The sequence below is a fragment of the Chiroxiphia lanceolata genome, chromosome 4 (genome assembly GCF_009829145.1).
Source record: "Chiroxiphia lanceolata isolate bChiLan1 chromosome 4, bChiLan1.pri, whole genome shotgun sequence".
Classification (NCBI taxonomy): domain Eukaryota; kingdom Metazoa; phylum Chordata; class Aves; order Passeriformes; family Pipridae; genus Chiroxiphia; species Chiroxiphia lanceolata.
The window spans coordinates 74,784,895-74,802,432 of record NC_045640.1 but is presented as its reverse complement, the minus strand read 5'-3'; the positions used below and the strand labels follow the sequence as shown (position 1 = coordinate 74,802,432).

General features: G+C 46.4%; 1 protein-coding gene across 4 annotated transcripts in view; it reads left to right on the top strand.

Annotated features, from left to right (window-relative positions):
• Positions 1-17,538, top strand: part of ADAMTS3 (ADAM metallopeptidase with thrombospondin type 1 motif 3) — a 97,793-nt gene that overhangs the window by 43,164 nt on the left and 37,091 nt on the right. For all 4 annotated transcript variants that reach the window (XM_032685527.1, XM_032685529.1, XM_032685528.1 and 1 more), the window contains 2 exons: positions 4,384-4,784; positions 17,046-17,202. In XM_032685527.1, the coding sequence (XP_032541418.1) occupies positions 4,384-4,784; positions 17,046-17,202 (558 nt within the window). The remainder of the gene's footprint in view (positions 1-4,383; positions 4,785-17,045; positions 17,203-17,538) is intronic.

The following is a 17,538-nucleotide window of genomic DNA, read 5'->3' as shown; positions in this document are numbered from 1 at the left end:
AAAAGCACAGAACCATAGAATTCCAGAATGATTCGGATTGGGAGGGACTTGAAAGATCATCCGGTACCAACTGCCTGCTATGGGCAGAGACACCTTCCACTTGACCAGGTTGTTCCAGGCCCCATCCAGCCTGGCCTTGGACACTTCCAGGGATGGGGCAGCCACAACTTCAAACTGTGGCTTCCTCAGCTGAGAATTTTAATGACTTGAAGGTAAAACCTGCACTGGGATTGTCTCAGATGTGCTGTCCTACTTCTGAGCCCCTACCAAGTGTCGGTTTTCATCGCTGTTGTGTATTTTGAGTTGGCCCAGGGCTGGCTGCTGTCAGCAGCTGATCTTTTCGCCTGAGAAGTCACATAGGGCAAACTAAAGCACCTGGGGGGTTATTTTTGTTAAATATCAGCACAGACTGCAGTACAGGCACAGGGAGTTACCACATTTAATTACCTGCATTCATGCACAATGTGCTGCAGTGCCTGGGGGCTGTCAGGAGGAACTGGTTCTGTGTCACTCATGGCACAGTCAACCTGAAGGTGCTGATGCTTGGGGCTGTGCTGCATCTTCACTTCTCCTCAGCCTCCCACACAGCAGCTCCATCACTGCTCAGTGCCACTTCTGTAAGAAATCTGGGATCTGACCCGTGACACAATGGTGCCAGGCCCTGCTGCCTGCAGAAAGCACCTGCAGCTCTGCAGAGGCTGCAAAAACACCACATCAGCCTTTTCTTGAGCTGTCTGTATCCTTGGGGCCAGTGACAGCAAAGTACAGCAATGAGGGCACCAGAGCCGTGTCCCACATCAGCCTCTATCCTTGCAGTCCATGGCTTTTACTCATCCAGCTTGCAGTGTCCAGGTACAGCACAGTCTCATCCCTCTTCAGGTGCCAGAGTTGTGAGGGAATTTTCAAGAAACCCATTGCCCTTTTCTGTCTTGTTTTTCTCTGTGGGCATTTCTGCCACCTAAAGGCAGCCAAAAAGAGCAAACAGTAGTTCTGGAGTGATGCAGGTTGTTGAGAGGCACCACAACTGCTTCTTTGTTTCTGGAAGCCACCAGCCAATGATGGGGACAGAAAATGGTGATGCCAAAACCCCTGCTGGGCTTGTCTGGTGGTCTCCAGCCCATCTTGTCCTATAAAGCATTACTTTGCTGAGTGACCAGAGCAGCTCCGTGTCATCCCGTTGTGCTCTCCTGCGGAATGGAAGCGCGATCTCCTGGAGCGTGGCACAGTCTCCCTCTGGAAACGCTGTCCTCTCCATCCCTGTTTTTTCCCCAGTGCTTTTCCTGCCATCCAGCAATCTGGTTGTGTCACAGCCTGTGAATTCCAGCCAGAAGGTGCCGGCACAGGAGTGCTCTCAAGGTGTCACCTCAGATCCAGTCCTCTTGCTGAGACTGTCTTTTTGAAATCTTCTCAAATAGATGTTTAGGCATTTGGAACTCTCCTGTGGACAGCCACCTTAGGAATTTTTGATCAATGTATTTCACAGAATCTTGTGTCTAAAAAAATAATGTTTTTCCAAATGCAAGTGATAAAAAAGGAAAAAGTTTAGGATTTTGGAATCCCAGCTGTTGTACAGTGCAAAGACAACTCCTGGGAGAGCCAGCAGTGTTAATTCTGCAGTTTAATGAGTATTTGAGGGGGTGGGGGGGGAAACCGGGACAGCTCTCTTCAGAGGCATTCTCTACCTAATTGTGTTTTGGCACACAATGAAAGAATGTGATGTTCCTTCTTAAGTGCTTCCTTTCAACTTAAACATTGTGCAACTGGAGCAGCGGTTTAAAGCCAGATTTAAAAAAAATGGAGAAAATTTGCAGTTAAGTGCTTTTCCTCTTGCTCTGATCAGCACTGTCAGCTTGGAATTAGCAGAGCAGATCGACTCTGAAATTTTAACTTAGGAAAGGGAACACCTACAGCTGGAATAGCATTTCCTCGGAGCGTGCAGTCTGTGGAAAAAGGGTAATGTAAGTCAGCGGAGGAGTTCAGATGTCTTCGGGATTCAGTCATGTCCCATTTAATTTTAATTGCCTTTGAACAAAAGGCATTTCCTCTTCTAGCTCAGCATTTACAGGCTCTGGAAAGGGCTTTTGCTGACTCAAATCCTTGACAGTTCTCATTTTCCAGCCTTTGTTCCTACCTTCTTGTGGCTAGCTGGCTGTTCTTATTAGCAAAATAGCCTTTTTTTTTGCCCCAGCCTGTGGAAATGTGGGAATTTATCTGTGAGATGTGCGGAACAGTTTCTCTGTTGTGCAGTAAGCACAGAATTCAGTCACCAGACTGGTGCACTGAACCTCCTGCTTTAAAAGAAAAGAACAAGCCACAAGGAATCTCGGCAAGGTAAAAGGTGGAATGTCAACCTGGGAATGAAGTTTCAGCCCTGAAGCGCCGGGAATGTGAGGAGCAGTGATTTTACTTTGACCCAGTTAGGATGTACAACCCAGCAGCTCTGTCTCCTGTGCATGGCCCAGTGTCTAATTAATAAAAATTGCTTCAGAGTTTTAATTTGGTCCCTTCTCTAAGGAGACAGACTAGCAATCCTGGTTGAGAATTCCCAGTGCTTTAAATGGGAATTATCCTAAGGATAATGGCCTAATTAGGATGCCAGTTTTAGAACCTCGTCTTGTGGGTGTGTGGCGAAGTAGGTGAAGTTGGCTGCTGCTGAAACCCACCCTGTGGCTGCTGGCTGTAGGATGTGGGGTAGCAGTGGGCTTGGAAATGACTTGTCACATTACTGGGATTTAGTATTTGTATATTAAGATAATTTGTAGTGCAAGAATTGAAATGTCTGTGTTCGTCCTACTAGTACCATACATTGTTTTTTGGTCAAATTCCTCAGTAACTGACCTGAAAGAAAATGAAAAGCAGTTCTGTGAAGCCATTAGGAACATTTTCCTCCTGAAGTTACTCACTGAATGTGAGTCCTTTAAAAGCAGCAACCTCTGCTACCAGGAGAGAGGAACTGGCTACTGAGCTTTTGCTCTGTTAATTCTCAGCCCAAGTGTGAGCCACACTGCGAGCAGGTAAAACTTAGCTCACTTAATTAAGTACATTTATTTGAGGAATTCTCAATGGCACTTAGTGCTACCATCAGAGCCACCCAATCTCGGAGGTTTTTAAATGGAATTGTCAGTAATATCACTCTAATATTGCTTTCACCAGCTCTCCCAGGAGGAGAGGAGCTAGGCAATAACTGTTTTGGTGCTAAGTGTCTTTAGCTCTCACATAGTGGAATCTGGTGGCTTAGGCTTAGGCCTTGGTCCCGTTGGGAGCACCTTGTGGCCCCACAGCTTGACCTGGCCCATCTCCTCTTACAGCCTGGAAATGGGACACCGAGTATCCTGATTGCTCCCACCTTACAGAGGCCCCACCGCAAAGATAAACTCGTGTGACGGGTTTGTTTTACACCGGGGTGACATTACTTGAAGACACGTTGCCTTGGCCAAGGGTCATGCCACTGAGCTGCTCTGGTGTTGCCAGCAGTGTGGGTTTGCTGGGGTTGTGGCTCCTCTCTGTTGCACTGAACTGCAGGATGTAGGTAGTTTGTGCAGTTCTGTGTTGTGGGATTTTTTTAATAATTAGCTTCTCTGTTGTTTTTGATCTCTGTCAGTCAGAGGAAAGGCAATAGCAAGTTGCTGGGTAAGGGGATTTGTAGAGGGAAAAGTTTTTGCCTTTACCATTGCTGACATGGATTAATTTATCAATGGCGTGTGATATCCACTGGATTTTTCCCTATTCGTATTTCCTGAGTAACCTGTATGCAAATTGTGGTTGTAACCAAGCCTGCCACTTAATTTTCAAAATCTTCATGGGGGTCCTGACACAGGAGTGAGCAGTTCTGTGCCAGGTGTGCAGTGGAGCTGTGTGGCATTTCTTAGGGGGAATTGGGAAGGGTCACTGCCTCTCCTGGGGCTGTGGAGCAAACCTGAACCCCAGGGAACTGCCCAGATAAATGTCAGTGAATATTTCAGGGGTTTCTCTCTTAAGTTTTATAATAACAAATGATAGAAAGAAATCCTTCCCTGTGAGGTGGTGAGGCCCTGGCACAGGTTGCCCAGAGAAGCTGTGGCTGCCCCATCCCTGGCAGTGTCCAAAGCCAGGTTGGACAGGGCTTGGAGTAGCCTGGTCCAGTGGAAGGTGTCCCTGCCCGTGGCAGAGGGTGGCACTGGATGGTCTTTAAGGTCCCTTCCAACCCAAACTATTCTGTGATTCCATGATAAGGGAGGAGCAGTGACATGTGCCTTACATTTTCCTGTGTTGGTAGTTCGACCCGGAATCCTCGGTTGGGAATTTTGGAAGGGGAGGTGTGAGGTAGCAGGGTCCTTGAGTCTTCAGGCTCGTTTCGTGCTCTTGTTCTAATTTGAGTTTGGTTTCGGGTGTTTCTCTCGGCAGAATTCCGAAAAAGCAGGCCGAGGCCGTACGGTTTGGTGATTCCCATTAGCACCAATGCAGACGGAAGCTACAGCTCCAACATCCTCTCTGCGAGTCACCAACGGCGAGCGCCGCGGGAGGTGTCCCAGAGCCCCAGACAGCTCTACTTCAACGTCACTGCCTTCGGCAGGGAATTCCACCTCCGGCTGAAGCCCAACACTCGCCTGCTGGCTCCCGAGGCCGTGGTGGAGTGGTACGAAGACTCTGTGCAAACTGGGAGCGATGGTGGGAACGCGAGTCACGCTGGGACTGCTACGGAGCGCTTGTGGAAGAGGGAGCCCCTGTGGACCAACTGCGCCTACGTGGGGGACATCACGGACATCCCCGGAGCTGCGGTGGCCATCAGCAACTGTGACGGGCTGGTAAGGCTGCTTTCGCAGCTCCTGTGTCTGGTGTTTGCTGCTTGGTGCACAGCTTCTGTTGCTTTTAACCACACCTTGCTAATGATGTCATTCACAGAACTTAAATCCCTTAGAAAACTCTGATGGGGACAATCCTACTGCTTTACTTTGGGATAATTCCTCTGAGGCTGATGAGCAAAGCTCTTCATGTCACTGGTGTGACATGTGTCTTGTTGGGTGTCCTTTTTACTCTCATGAGGTGTTACAAACAGGAAAATTAATAACAAAGACATTTTTAAATGTAAAAGGTGACCTTTTGAGGACTGAATTTAGAATTTGAGGACTGAATTTAGAATCTGGCATCCAGATCATCCCTCTGTAGCACTCTCAGGTAGCAAAATCACAGGTTCCCCTATAGTCCAAGAATAGCAGCTTTAAGTTTTAAAGAGTTTATTTATAAAGTAAGCACACTTTGTGTTCTCTTAGGTGCAGTTTTGTTTCATCAGGAGGTGTCATATGAGAATCGAGTGGGTCGCATCTGTTAAGAGTTTGTTCTCAGTCTGGTTGCGAACATTTGGGATTTCGTTGTGGCTCAGCAGATGCCCAAATCCCAGAGTGAAAGGCTGGGCATATATGGATCCCACACACCATTCCTGGATTCAGTCACATGGTAAAGCCAGCCAGCAATACTCACCTTGTGCTCCGTGGGCATGGGGGCAGCGGTGGAACACGCCAACAACATCCAGGGGGATGAATGTCCTGGTTACCCTCCTGCTGTTTGGGACAGCAGTCACATGGAAAGTCTGCACCAGGCATCTCTTCTTGGCAGTGGGTTTCCCTCTTCCCCTCACATGCCACTTGGTCACGATCTGATTCCATTTTGCAATGAGTCCTTGCTAGGAAGGCTCCCACCTCGCAGCGGGCTGGAGTTACTGTGGGAGTAACTGCAGAAAGGGCTCCAAATACCCATTCAGACTGCAATTCCTTGACTTCCCTTGCTTAAAGCAAGGAAATACTGGTGGTGGTTTGACCAGAGGTGATAACTTATATCAGCTTGGTGTGTTTTGGAGGGCTTTTGGTGGGTTTTTTTAGGAAAATCTGTTGTCAGCGTGCTATGTTTATGAAGGCCAAGCAGACATCTGCCTGGCTAGATGCAGCTTCTGATGGAATCCTTCCAGTGAATGAGACCCTGGGACCGGGAGCTGGATTTTAGCAGTAATCCTGAATGAAGTTGTTGTGTGGAGACAGCACGTGAAGACAAGAAATTGGATTAAATGGAATTAGACTGAGGAGTGCAGCAGCTCCGGCAGAGATTGCCATGTGGCTGGCAAGCTGCTCCTGGGGTATTTGCAGTTAAATGAAGCCAGAAGGGACTTTTTGGTGGGGGAAAGGCCTCACACTGACAGAGGGCAGGGTTAGGTGGGATACTGGGAGGAAGTTGTTGGCTGAGGGCGGTGAGGCCCTGGCACAGGTTGCCCAGAGCAACTGTGGCTGCCCCATCCCTGGGAGCATTCAGGGCCAGGTTGGGTGGGACTTGGAGCAACCTGGGATAGTGGAAGGTGTCCTTTTTTTCTCGTAGCACCTAGGAGAAGCACTTCATGTACTTTCCATGGTTTTAGGGACTGGACTAGGAGAATGTGGGCTTTTTTCTTTGAGGAGAGGAGTGGATAAATGCTCCTGGGTCGCTCTTGTCTCTGTTTGTCACAACCTGAGCTGTTGTTACATCTCTGGGAGCGCTAATCATGTGAGTGTGACATAAATAAATAATCCTGAAGAGTTATTTAATGCTTTTTTTCTCCTGGCATCTCCAGAGGTAGCAAAAGGAACTTGCAGTTGCCATTGCTGGCTTCTCTGTTGCTGTACTGTATATCTCTTAACCCAGTTAGAATATTTGATCCTCAGTGTAAGAGTGAGAAATTCTAAGGCCGTGTGTATGTCTGTTGGAGAGATTTATTTTTGACTTCAAAGGAATTTAGACACTCTCCAGAGTAGCCAGCTGGGTTCTGAGCTCTTGGGAGAAAGTGAAGGGAATCACTGGAGTAGCAATTTGCGCAATGCGTAACTTAGAAAAGAAGCTTGATATCATAAGCAACAGAAAAAGAGCACTTGGGAGCTAAATTTTGGTTGCTTGATTGTAAATACATGGAGTAATTGGCATTTGCATTAGTAAAGCAAGATTCTGCCCGCAGTCTTTTCTTCAATCTAAACTTACATTTAAAACCCCAAATATTTGGACACTTTGTTTTGAAATAGTTTGCATATCTACTTCTGCAGTGGAAGTTGTCTGTGTGCCATCACTTTTGCAAATTGCTATCTTCACATCTGCTTAATCTCCCTTGGAAAACAATCCTGTTTATTTAAAAAGCCCACATGTGCATGTGCCTGCACTTGTCATGGCAGAAGAACACTTCATTAGTCAGGGAGGAGCTGCCTCTTGTCTTCTTCACTGGATGTCAGGAAGCTGGGGCTTCCACCGGTTTCTACTGGATATTTCTGCTGTTGTTTCATCAAAGTAGTGATATTTATTGTCAGAATCCTTGGGAAGTGGAAGGTGCCAGCCTCAAAAAACCACCACAACTGGTTCACATTGTAAATGAAGAGGAGGCAGCAAGCCCAACATTGACAAACAATGGCTTAAACCACTTTTCTACCCGTTGTTGTAGAGAAAATGAGCTCAGTTTCTCAGTTAGCTTCCTGAGCAGGTGTTCTGTGTGGTGCCTTTAGCTTGTGCTTCCACTGTGATGTTTTTGTAGACGAGTGCCTTTGTGTTTGAGCTGGGATCTGGTTTATGTTCACATCCATGGAATGCCAAGTGGGAATGCTGGTTTCTGTTTCTCCTAGAGCATTAACCTTGCTGGTTTGAAATCAAAGGGCTGGGCCCAGTGCAATGAACCTCTAGTCTTTGACTTCCAGATTCCAAGGAAAATGAGACTTATTTTTTTGTTTATTGGAAACTATTTTGGGTTTGTTTTGTTTACGAGGGTTCCATGGCCTTCAGGCCCAGTGCTGAGTGTTCTCATTTGGAAGTACAGCTGTTTGCAAATGGAGGATGCTCGGGAGTCTGCCTGGCTTGCAGTGTTCAGCTGCCAAACCAGGGAAGTCCTGGAAGACAGGCCAACCATCAGGAATTAAAAAAACCAAACAAATCTGCTCAGATCTATCACTTGTGATGGATTATTCCTCACTTGCTTACTGCCATCCCTTTTTTCTAAGGATATGGAGATGTGAAGAAACATGTCTGTGTGTGTTCACAGCTGCTTTCCTTTGGCAACTGCAGGCTGGAGTATCTCAGACTAGAGATACTTGCACAGCCTTTAGCCTTGCTTCAGGAAAAGCTTTGAAAATCTGCTGGAGTTGAGGAGTGTGGGATCTAAGGAGTTTCAGGGCATTTTGATTTGTTTCAAATGCTTTTTTGTTGCCCTTGTTCCATCAGGACTGAAGTATTAAGGCTTATTGCTTGTTCCTGTGTTGGTTCTAAACGTGTTATTTCAGCCTGATTACCCCCAAGCTGGCAAGACTGCAGTTCCTAAATGGAGAAACAGCTTTCTAGGAGCCACTGGTGTTTTCTCCCAGTGTATTGGAATAGCATTCTGGAGACAAACACTTGGACTGCTGCTGAGCATCTGCTTGTAGTGCACAGGAGACTCTTGCTGAGCTTTGGGTTTGGAACCGTCCCCTTGGGTCTGGAGGCCTTTCCCAGTCCAGGCTGGGGTCTGTGGCCAGGGGGACATTGGGTAATCCTGGACCTCCTGGGAGGGCAGAGCACGGGAAACCGGGATAAAGCCTGGGGAGATGGAAGCGGCTCCGTGCCACTCTGGGCAGATGGCAGCAGCGTCTTAGGCTAATTTACCACTCTGATATTCCTGCTGCCCTGCCCTACTGCGCTCTTCCCACAGTAATTCCCTCCCCGTGACCTGCCGTGCCCGGCCCTGCCTGCTCTCACCGCTGGCCTTTCGCTGCACTTGGCAGGATTTAAGAACTGGGATTGATGGGCTGCAGCTGCACTCCATCCCCATCACCTTCTCTGCTGGGTGGCACTTCCCACAGGCTCCTATGGGCTCTTCAGTCCCAGCAATCCATAGGAAAGAGGATTTATCAAAGGGCAGGAGCTCCAGAAACTTGGAAAAATGCTAATTCAGGACTTGGTGATTCCTGTGTAAAAGGCAGAGGGGAGAAGCACTGATTGAGAAGGGAGGCTGTGGGGCTTGAACTCAAGTATATATAGTGTAAAATAATATACTATAGACTTTTTTTATGCATCTACTTTGCTTGTCCTTGTAGTTGTCGCTCAAAGCAAATGGATGCTTAATCTTTACTTCTCGGAGTGCAGTCCAAGTTGATGCAGATGTTTGCTCAGGCTCCATTTATCTCTTCTTGATTGTTTTTGTAAGCTTTTCTAACAGGGCCAGATTTGGTCTACGGATAGATTTGCCTCATTTCCAAACCCTTGTGTCTCCTCCTCTCCCCCTGCCTTGCATTTCTCCTGTTCTCATTTACAACTAATAGTAGCGAGTATAAAAAGGGTGGTGCTCAGAGTTTCCACGTGGTTGTATCCTTTTTGTTTTGAAGGCTTATCGAGCCACTAAGTCCTCCTCTGAAATGATCATTTTTCTACAGGCTGCCACTCCTTCTCCCTTTATTCCAAATGGATTGTGGTCATAGGAAAAACTGGATAGGTATACAAGTAGCATATCTACTGCTGTCTAGCCAAAGTGGCCCAAAATACATTTCATAGCACGAAAATTTGCAGTCTGTTTGGGTAATAGGTTTTCCAAAAACATGGACAAATTTAAGAATTCTGTTTTTCCCCCCTCTGTTAGCCTTCCCCAAGTGTGATTTCTCAGGGGGAGAAGGAAAGATCCAGAAGGGGCCTGGGAGCAGATTCCAGTGAGGGATTTGAAATCTACCTTTGCAGTAATTCGGTTTTCCCCCTCATCGCTTTGATTGCAGTAATTCCTTGCGTAAAACCAGGGCTCATGATTCCCAGCAAAGCCCAGGCTCTTGGAGCCTGAGTGGACCCTGCAGGGCCCTGGCCAAGGTTTGTGTCCATGGCTGCTGTGGTACGGACACGGGGATCAGTCCAGATGTCTGGACATGGTGCTGCACAAGTTTTTAGTGTTTATTTTCAAGGGCTTGATTGCCACACCTTCAGACTTTCATTTATTGTTTATTTCTGATTTTGAAAAATGGCTCTTTGCGGCAAAGCAAGGGTTTACATATAATTCCTCCCCTTTAAGCAATATATGTAGGGGCTGGAACTGCTGTTCCAGGTGAGTATGCCGTTAAAAATGGTCTGGAACAAACTGCTGGTGGCTGGGTGCTGCTCTGGATATCTCTTTTGTAGCTGATATTGAATCCCACCTTGTAGTCCTGGCAATGCATTTTCCCAAAACACTTCTTTTAGGGCACTTGGACAGAGAATTTCCTTTCTGGATTTTTTTGCTCTTTGTTCCCAGAGCAGTGTGCGCTTCTTAAGTTTTTTGATTCCTGGAGGCTCACAACTAACAGTTTATAAAATAGCCCAAGCTTATTAAAATGACTTAAGTACAAGCCTTTTTTATAGCTTTAGTAATAAACCCCAGATTGTATAAGTTGTGTGGAGCCTTGATAACACACACAGAGCTCATGAATTGGGCTCTCATTCCTCATTCATGTCCTGCCTCCACGTGTCACCTGCGGGAAAGCGTGTGTCTGAGGAAAGGAAAGTAAATAGCTACTGAAATAGCCAATGTTCTCCAGCTTAATCCTTGGGGGCTCTCTCAAAGTTCCCATTGATGGGGGAGGTGGGGCTGAGGCTGGGAGTGCCCTCGGTGGGGTGGAGGGACAGAAGCCATATTCAGAGTGGCTGTTTTGATGGCCCGTGTTTATTCAGTGCTGGACGCCCTTGGAGCTGGAATTTGGCTCTCGAGCCACATGGTCTGGGGTTTGCAACAGGGCAGGAAACACGATTGGGAAGAAAATGCTGTGCAGGGTCATTGAGAAAAAGGGTTTGTCTGCTCTTACCTGTTCCTGGTTTGTTTGGGAGGGTCATGCTGTAACCACTGCACTCCGATCCAGGCTCTGAAAGAGTCAGGGAAAGAAAAGCCAGTTGGTTCCATCTCCTGCCCTCATGTTTCATCAGGAACTTCTTGAAATGGTGGCAAAAGCTGCAGCACTATTGTTCCTGTTAAAAAAATCTTTGCTTTCGCTTCTATTTTAAAGAGATACTTGGTTTTCATTGAGTGCTTCTGCAGCTTGGCTGAGAGCTTTAATAAACTACAACCACACAACACTAAATTAACTTCCTGACCTCATACAAATCCCACTGTCATTTGTTGGTTTTTTTTTTTTCTTTTATACCTGATCAAATGTGTAAAACTGTTTTTCATTTTCCTTTGAGGGATTTTACCATAGTTGTGGGTTTTTTTGTTGTTTTTGGTTTTTTTTCCTGCAAGAATATAGAACCAATTTCAAATGAGTTTGATGTAAATATTAAAGGCTTGGGTGCTTCCTAGCTTTTGATCCAGTGAGTATTCCAAGGAAATGGAAATCAGTCTTGTCTCCTTCCTGACTTATATCTGAAGGAGATGAGCCTTCCTCACATGTAATTTGGACTGAATTTTCTGTTACCTTGGAAAGGTAGCAGATAAATCCATGTTTCTTTAGTGTGCCACAGTGGACACAGTGCTGGTGACCTCCAGATGATGAGATCTTCATCCTTTGGCACAATTTTATTTGCTTTGTAGTTTTGAAGTATTCAGTTCTTATTTTCCCCTCTTCAGAGGGTATCAGATGTCCTCGCTTTGTGTTTTCCTTTCCACTTTTTAGAGGAATCTGTGACTGGTGTCATCCCACGACTGCAGGAGCTGGGAAAACACAAGGTTTACCACAGCACTGGCAGCCCTGTAAGTGATTTCTGCTGTCTCCTGTGCCATTTCACCATGGAATAGTTCCTAGCAAAGCCCTGCTTTATCTGCCACAGAGACAAACCGTGTGCTCAGTAAATATTTCTGCAGAGATACGCTGGGATCAGGAAGCTTGACCGCTCTGAGCATGTTCCATGCATATTTTTTACTCTTTAATAACTGATATTTTAAACTCACTATTCCTTCTTTAAGGACAAAGCACTTGGCCTGCCAGCTCTGCGTGGCTGTTAAAATGAATCCCGGTAGGTTTTCCAAGAACAAAAAATAGAGACATATTTTTCCACATAAAAGCAAAGTTTGTTTTTTCTCTCTGCTTTCATATAACTCTTAAGGACTTCCACTGAGTTTTCTTAGACTTTCTGAAAGGGGAAGAAAGAAACCCAACGTTTGGATCAAAACCAAGCATGAGAAATTTCAGCATAAAGGAATTTTCTTACGGATGTTCATAGAGGAGGCTAAAAAGACTCATTTCAGCCCAGTGCAGTGACCCAGTAATATGCTGCAATTTCTTTTCTTTTTTTGTGCAAAATTCAACAGAATTTTGGTTAATTTGGTGGCTCTCCCAAATGCCTTTTCCATCGTAAAGTGATACAACAGTGAGTCTGTTGAGAGGCTTCGATTCCTCTGGGCAGATGAGATTCAGTATTTTAGTATGAGTGTGTCTTATCTGCTCCTTTCTAAATTGTGCCCATAGTTTGGAAGAGGATATTAAACATTCCTATGTTTTCATCCTGTTTCTGAATCTTCATCCTGGTATTTGGTTGAACAAATAAGATTTTTTTTTTTTTTTTTCCTTCACAGCTGCAGAAGATTTTTGATTTAAAAATCTGGTATTAGGTGATTGGTCAGAAGCTGGTGAGTAATTCAGGTGGCTGCGAGGCCTGAGCAGTGTGTCCTCTTTGAATATTTCATTGGACTCAGAAACGGGTTTCATGTTTTTAATTCGTAAGAAAAATCCCAACCCTCTGTGCTGTGTTCAACACCCTTCAAGAATGGAGCCTAAAATGATAGAGAAGCTCTTGCTTTAGTTCTGGGATGCATTGCCAGGATAAAGCATGTGATAAAACATGGATTTTATATCACACCGATCTTCCAGAGAGGGGAAATGAGCTGTGGAATTCCTACCCGCTCCTCTGGGAATCACTCCAAGGGTACTGGAGCTGGAGGGTCAGTAAATGGGGATGTTTTACCCCAAAACCATGGTGTCTGCCCCGAGCCCTGGACACCTCCATGGCAACTGAAGACCCATCCATGGGGAAGGAGGAATTCCATCTGCAAACCTCCTCTGTAGGCACCTGGCAACTGGATCCATAACATCTGTTTCTCCAAACTGTGCAGAGCGCTGCCATATTACTTTTTTCCAGCATTCCTCTAACGTGTAGTATTTCTTTGTATGCCAAGTATGTTGAGGCCATAAATACTTTAACATGCAGAAGATGTGGAGGGAGGGAAGTACGTCCTTTTGGATGCCTTTCGCCTTCCCTTCCCCTTCCCTTCCAGCGGGGCCTGAGTCCCCTTACCTGCCGGAGTGTGGGACTTGGGACAAGGGCCTGGAGTGACAGGACAAGGGGGAATGGCTTCTCACTGCCAGAGGGCAGGGTTAGGTGGGGTATTGGGTAGAAATTCTTCCCTGTGAGGGTAGTGAGGCCCTGGCACGAACTGAAGAGGAGCATCATAGGCAAACTCTACAACTTCAGAAGCTTCTAGAATATTTTTGAAAAGAAACCCAGAGAATCAGTTGATTCTTGTCAAAATATGGATCCCATGAGGCACGAGAAATAATATCCACCCAAGGAATTGAGGGTATAACCCTGGAGCTACACAAACTTAGGAGCCGCGTCCACCCACTGTGGCTCAGTTTTGGGGGAGGCAGGCAAAGGGAAATGTGCTGTGGGCGAAGCTTTTCTCTTTGCTTTTCTTCCAATAAATCAAGCAGTGTTCGGTGCGACTCCAAAAGCTTTTCTCCTTTGGATTGGGAAGCGGAGCAGCAGGTAGGTGTGACGCAGGTTCTGCACAGTCACCGGCCTGAACCCACCTTAAGCCAACAGAGAGGGTGAAAGGTAGCAGTGTTTTGGGGCTGAATCCGTGTTTTCAGACGAGGCAGCACCTCTTTTATAAAAGCATGTTTCTCTGGACTCCTTAAGAAGTTTAGACTGGAGGGCTGTCTCCAGGACCTGCCCCCTCCCCATTCCACGGCCCAGGTGTTTGTCTTGGCAGGAGGCAGTGTCTGCTTGGCCGGGGCTGGGATATTAAATTGAGGGAACACAGAGCTCTTGATGCTTTTCAATAGGGCTTCTATTTAGTATGGGGCAGGATAGAGCTGTCAGCTACCTGTGATTGTCCAGCGGGGAAAAAGGGAGGGATGAGGAGTGGAGGAAGAGCCCTGGAAATGTTTTCCAATTCCATCGATAGAATGGTGAGAAGGAAGCGTTTTCCAGGAGGCAGAGCCTTGTGTTGGTTTGACCGCTGAGCTCTTTGCTGCAGTTCTGGCGTTGGTGGAAGGGGAAATCAAGGCTGATGCTGGCTGGAATGATGTGGGATGGCACACGGAACTTCCTGAGCTGAACTTTCCATGTGCAGAGACCCTTGTTAGAGATTTCACTATGAGCTGCACGATTGATGTGCAGCCCAGAGTGGGAACTGGTTCCCGTGTCCTGGTTCTGAGAGGGGAGTGGGGTAGTGCTGATATTCCATATATATTTCAGATACACATTTCTGCTTTTCATTTTTAAGGTGTTTAGGGTTTAATTTTCGTAGAATGGAAATTTAGTTGGAATGGCCTTAAGCTCAGGGAGGGAAGGTTTAGATTAGATGTTGGGAAGAAATTGTTTACTCTAAGAGTGATGAGGCCCTGGCTCTGGTTGCCCAGAGAAGCTGTGGCTGCCCCATCCCTGGAAGTGTCTAATGCCAGGTTGGATGGGGCTTGGAGCAACCTGGGTTAGTGGAAGGTGTCCCTGCTCATGGCAGGGGGTGGAACAAGATGGGCCTTCAACGTCCCTTCTAACCCTGACTCTTTTGCACGTGCCTGCTTCATGTGTGCTCTGGTGAGAGCTGTGCTCTTCCCATGCTTCCTTCCAGGTGGAATCCAACAACACAACCTGGCTTTATTACTCCGTATTTGCACTTCTGTGTGACTGAAGGGTCCCAAGCTGGAACTTCCTTCTAGAGGGTAGGGGATTTTGGTATCCTCAGATCCCTGTGCTTATTCCTGATTTTTTCTTGCTCCTTTCTTGCCATGGATGACCAGTGCAGCCCAGCTTCCTACAGACAGCCTCCTGCTGCTGAGCAAACTCAGCCTGCTTATTAATCTGCTTCCACCTTGCTGACAGCCTGCTCTGCTTGGACATGAATATAGAGCCTTGAATGTGATGTTAAACTTCAATTGTTTAAGCTCCTTATCTGCCCTGTTTCAAATCTTGCCAGCCGAGACAGAAGGGGTGCGGATCCTGAGACGGAGAAAAGGTGCCACAGTACAAATGAAGATTCTCATAGGGGGGTGCAGGAAAGCTCTGTGAATCTTGAATTTCCAGGAAAAGAATGAAATTGGCAAATGTTTCCATGTTGGGTTTCTGATTTTCTTAAAGCAGCTTTACAATTCAAGTTCTCTCGCTGTTCAGAGCTGGCTTAGGAGAAGTAACTGCTAATTAACACCTCAGTTCCCCAGTGGATCACATCAGTGTTTGAAAAACTATTTCTTTGTGGCACAAAGGCACTCAGCACAATTAAAAACATAATTTATAGCATTATCTTCTTTGTGGGAGATCCTGTGTCTTAAAAGAACACCAGGTGTTCAGAATACACATACCAGCAGAGTTTGGGATGGAGACTGGGAGCAGAACCCAAGGCCTTTCCTACTCTCAGGTAACACTCAGGTAACATCAGTTTTAGCAGCACTCAATAATGGCCAACAGTGTGACTGCTGAACAAACCTTTTCACTTCCTGACACTCAGGGTGGCCTTTCCAAAACTCACCTGGGAATTAACTGCCTCTCCCTTACTGCAAACCACTACAAACAGGGTGTTTGACTTCCTAAAATACTTCTGGAAATCCCACCCCAATGTGTAACACCAAAGTTAAATGTGGCCATTAATGACCACTCCACAGCTCTCCATTGTGCTCCCTGAATGAAGGGCTCTTTCCTCTTTTCCAGCAACCACCCCATGCATATTTATAGGGAATCATGTTCCCCCTTAAACGCTGTTGATTTTGGCTGGGGAAGTGATTCCTTAGTGTAACCTGCCCTTGTAGGTTATTTTCTCAAGGCTTTATATTGTTGCTAATTCCCTTATTCTTGTCTGTGTCTTTTCCATGGGAAAAAACCCCAACTATATGCATTTCCCTGAGTTTTATTTTATCCGTGGACTGTCCAGTAAAGGATGCAAGGCGTAGTGACCTCTGGGAAGTCCTCCTAGGTGGGCTGTCTGGGCCAGGGCTGGGTTTGGCCTTGCTCCCAGTTACCTTTTATTATGAACTCCAGCAGCACTTGCTCCTGCATCACTTTAATTCCACAGAATCCCCTCGGTTTGCTCCTGGATCAAGAAGGACGGAAAGAGATGCAGGGATGAAATGTTAATGTTCAGGAGTCATTTAAAGACAAACATAGATGTTGGGGAGCAAGGTGGGTGCACATGGGGTGCCGACTGGACCTTGGGCAGGTTTTTTTCTGGGTTCTCCCCTGGGAGAAGAGAGTTTATAGGAAAGCCAGGAAGTTAATCCACTTCCCCAAGCCTCAGGGCTGAGATGGTTCTGGGAACAGGCAGATTTATTCCAACCACTGTACCCCAAAGGCTGCTTCTGGATTTTGGTGGTCCCGTTGTCTTCCCATTTTCCCAGAATACAGAGGACAGCTCTAGAGAACTCCACAGCAGCACAGATTCCACCCTGCTTCCTTCAGGGGGGGGGAAATTCTGAACACCCTTAATTTAGAAGAAAAAAGCAGTAAAATTAATAGCATTCCAAGATTGCAGACTTGTGCTTTCCTGGATTGCTCCATCAATGTGTTTTTGTGGAAAAAAATTAAAAAATTTCCACTACATAGTTCTTTCTTGAAAATCCACCACAGCCCTTGCTCCAAGGGAACCTTGAAAAGTACGTGCTCCGAGCACCTGCCTGGGGGGAAGGAAACACTTGGTTGGCAGTACAGTTTACGGGGAAGATTCACTTAAAAATGCAGTACCTGCTTCTGTCTCTCTCCCTCCATTCACTTGAAAAATTTCAAGTTCTTCTTATTGATGAAATTTGGGGGAGAGGAAAAAGAAATCTGGTGGTCACAGTAATATTCCAAGCGTTTTATACTCTGCACCCCCTTGATATTTGCTTGTCGAACCTCTTTAGGCTCTCCAGTGACATGGACATGCTTTCTCTCTTCCTCACCAGGCTGGAATGATAAGAACTGATGAGGATGAATACTTCATTGAGCCCTTGGAAAGAGGAAAGCAAATGGAAGAGGAGAAGGGAAGGATCCACATGGTGTACCGGCGGTCGGCGGTAGCGCAGCATCCGCCTGACACGCTCCCCGACGTCCACACAGAAGGTACAGTACCCTGTGGGGGTTCTTTGCAGATCTGTTCCGGGTGACTCCAGCCTATGGAAGCTTTGGAAAGAGGCCACACAACTCCTGTTTAAAGTTTGGGTCCTGTTTGTTTCCGAGTAACGGTGAAGTTGTGCCAATTCACTGTTTTTCCTCCTCCTACTGGTTGCAGTTAAGGCGGTCTGAAGGCACTTGTGTGGGGCGGATATATTTTGTCACATCCGAGGATTTCCCTCTGCCTTGAAGATAATGCGGTTGGTCCATCTGAGAGTAATTATCGTCTCTGAGAATAATTATGGTGTAGTTTAATCCATTTGCTTGTGTGTTTTTTTTAATTTT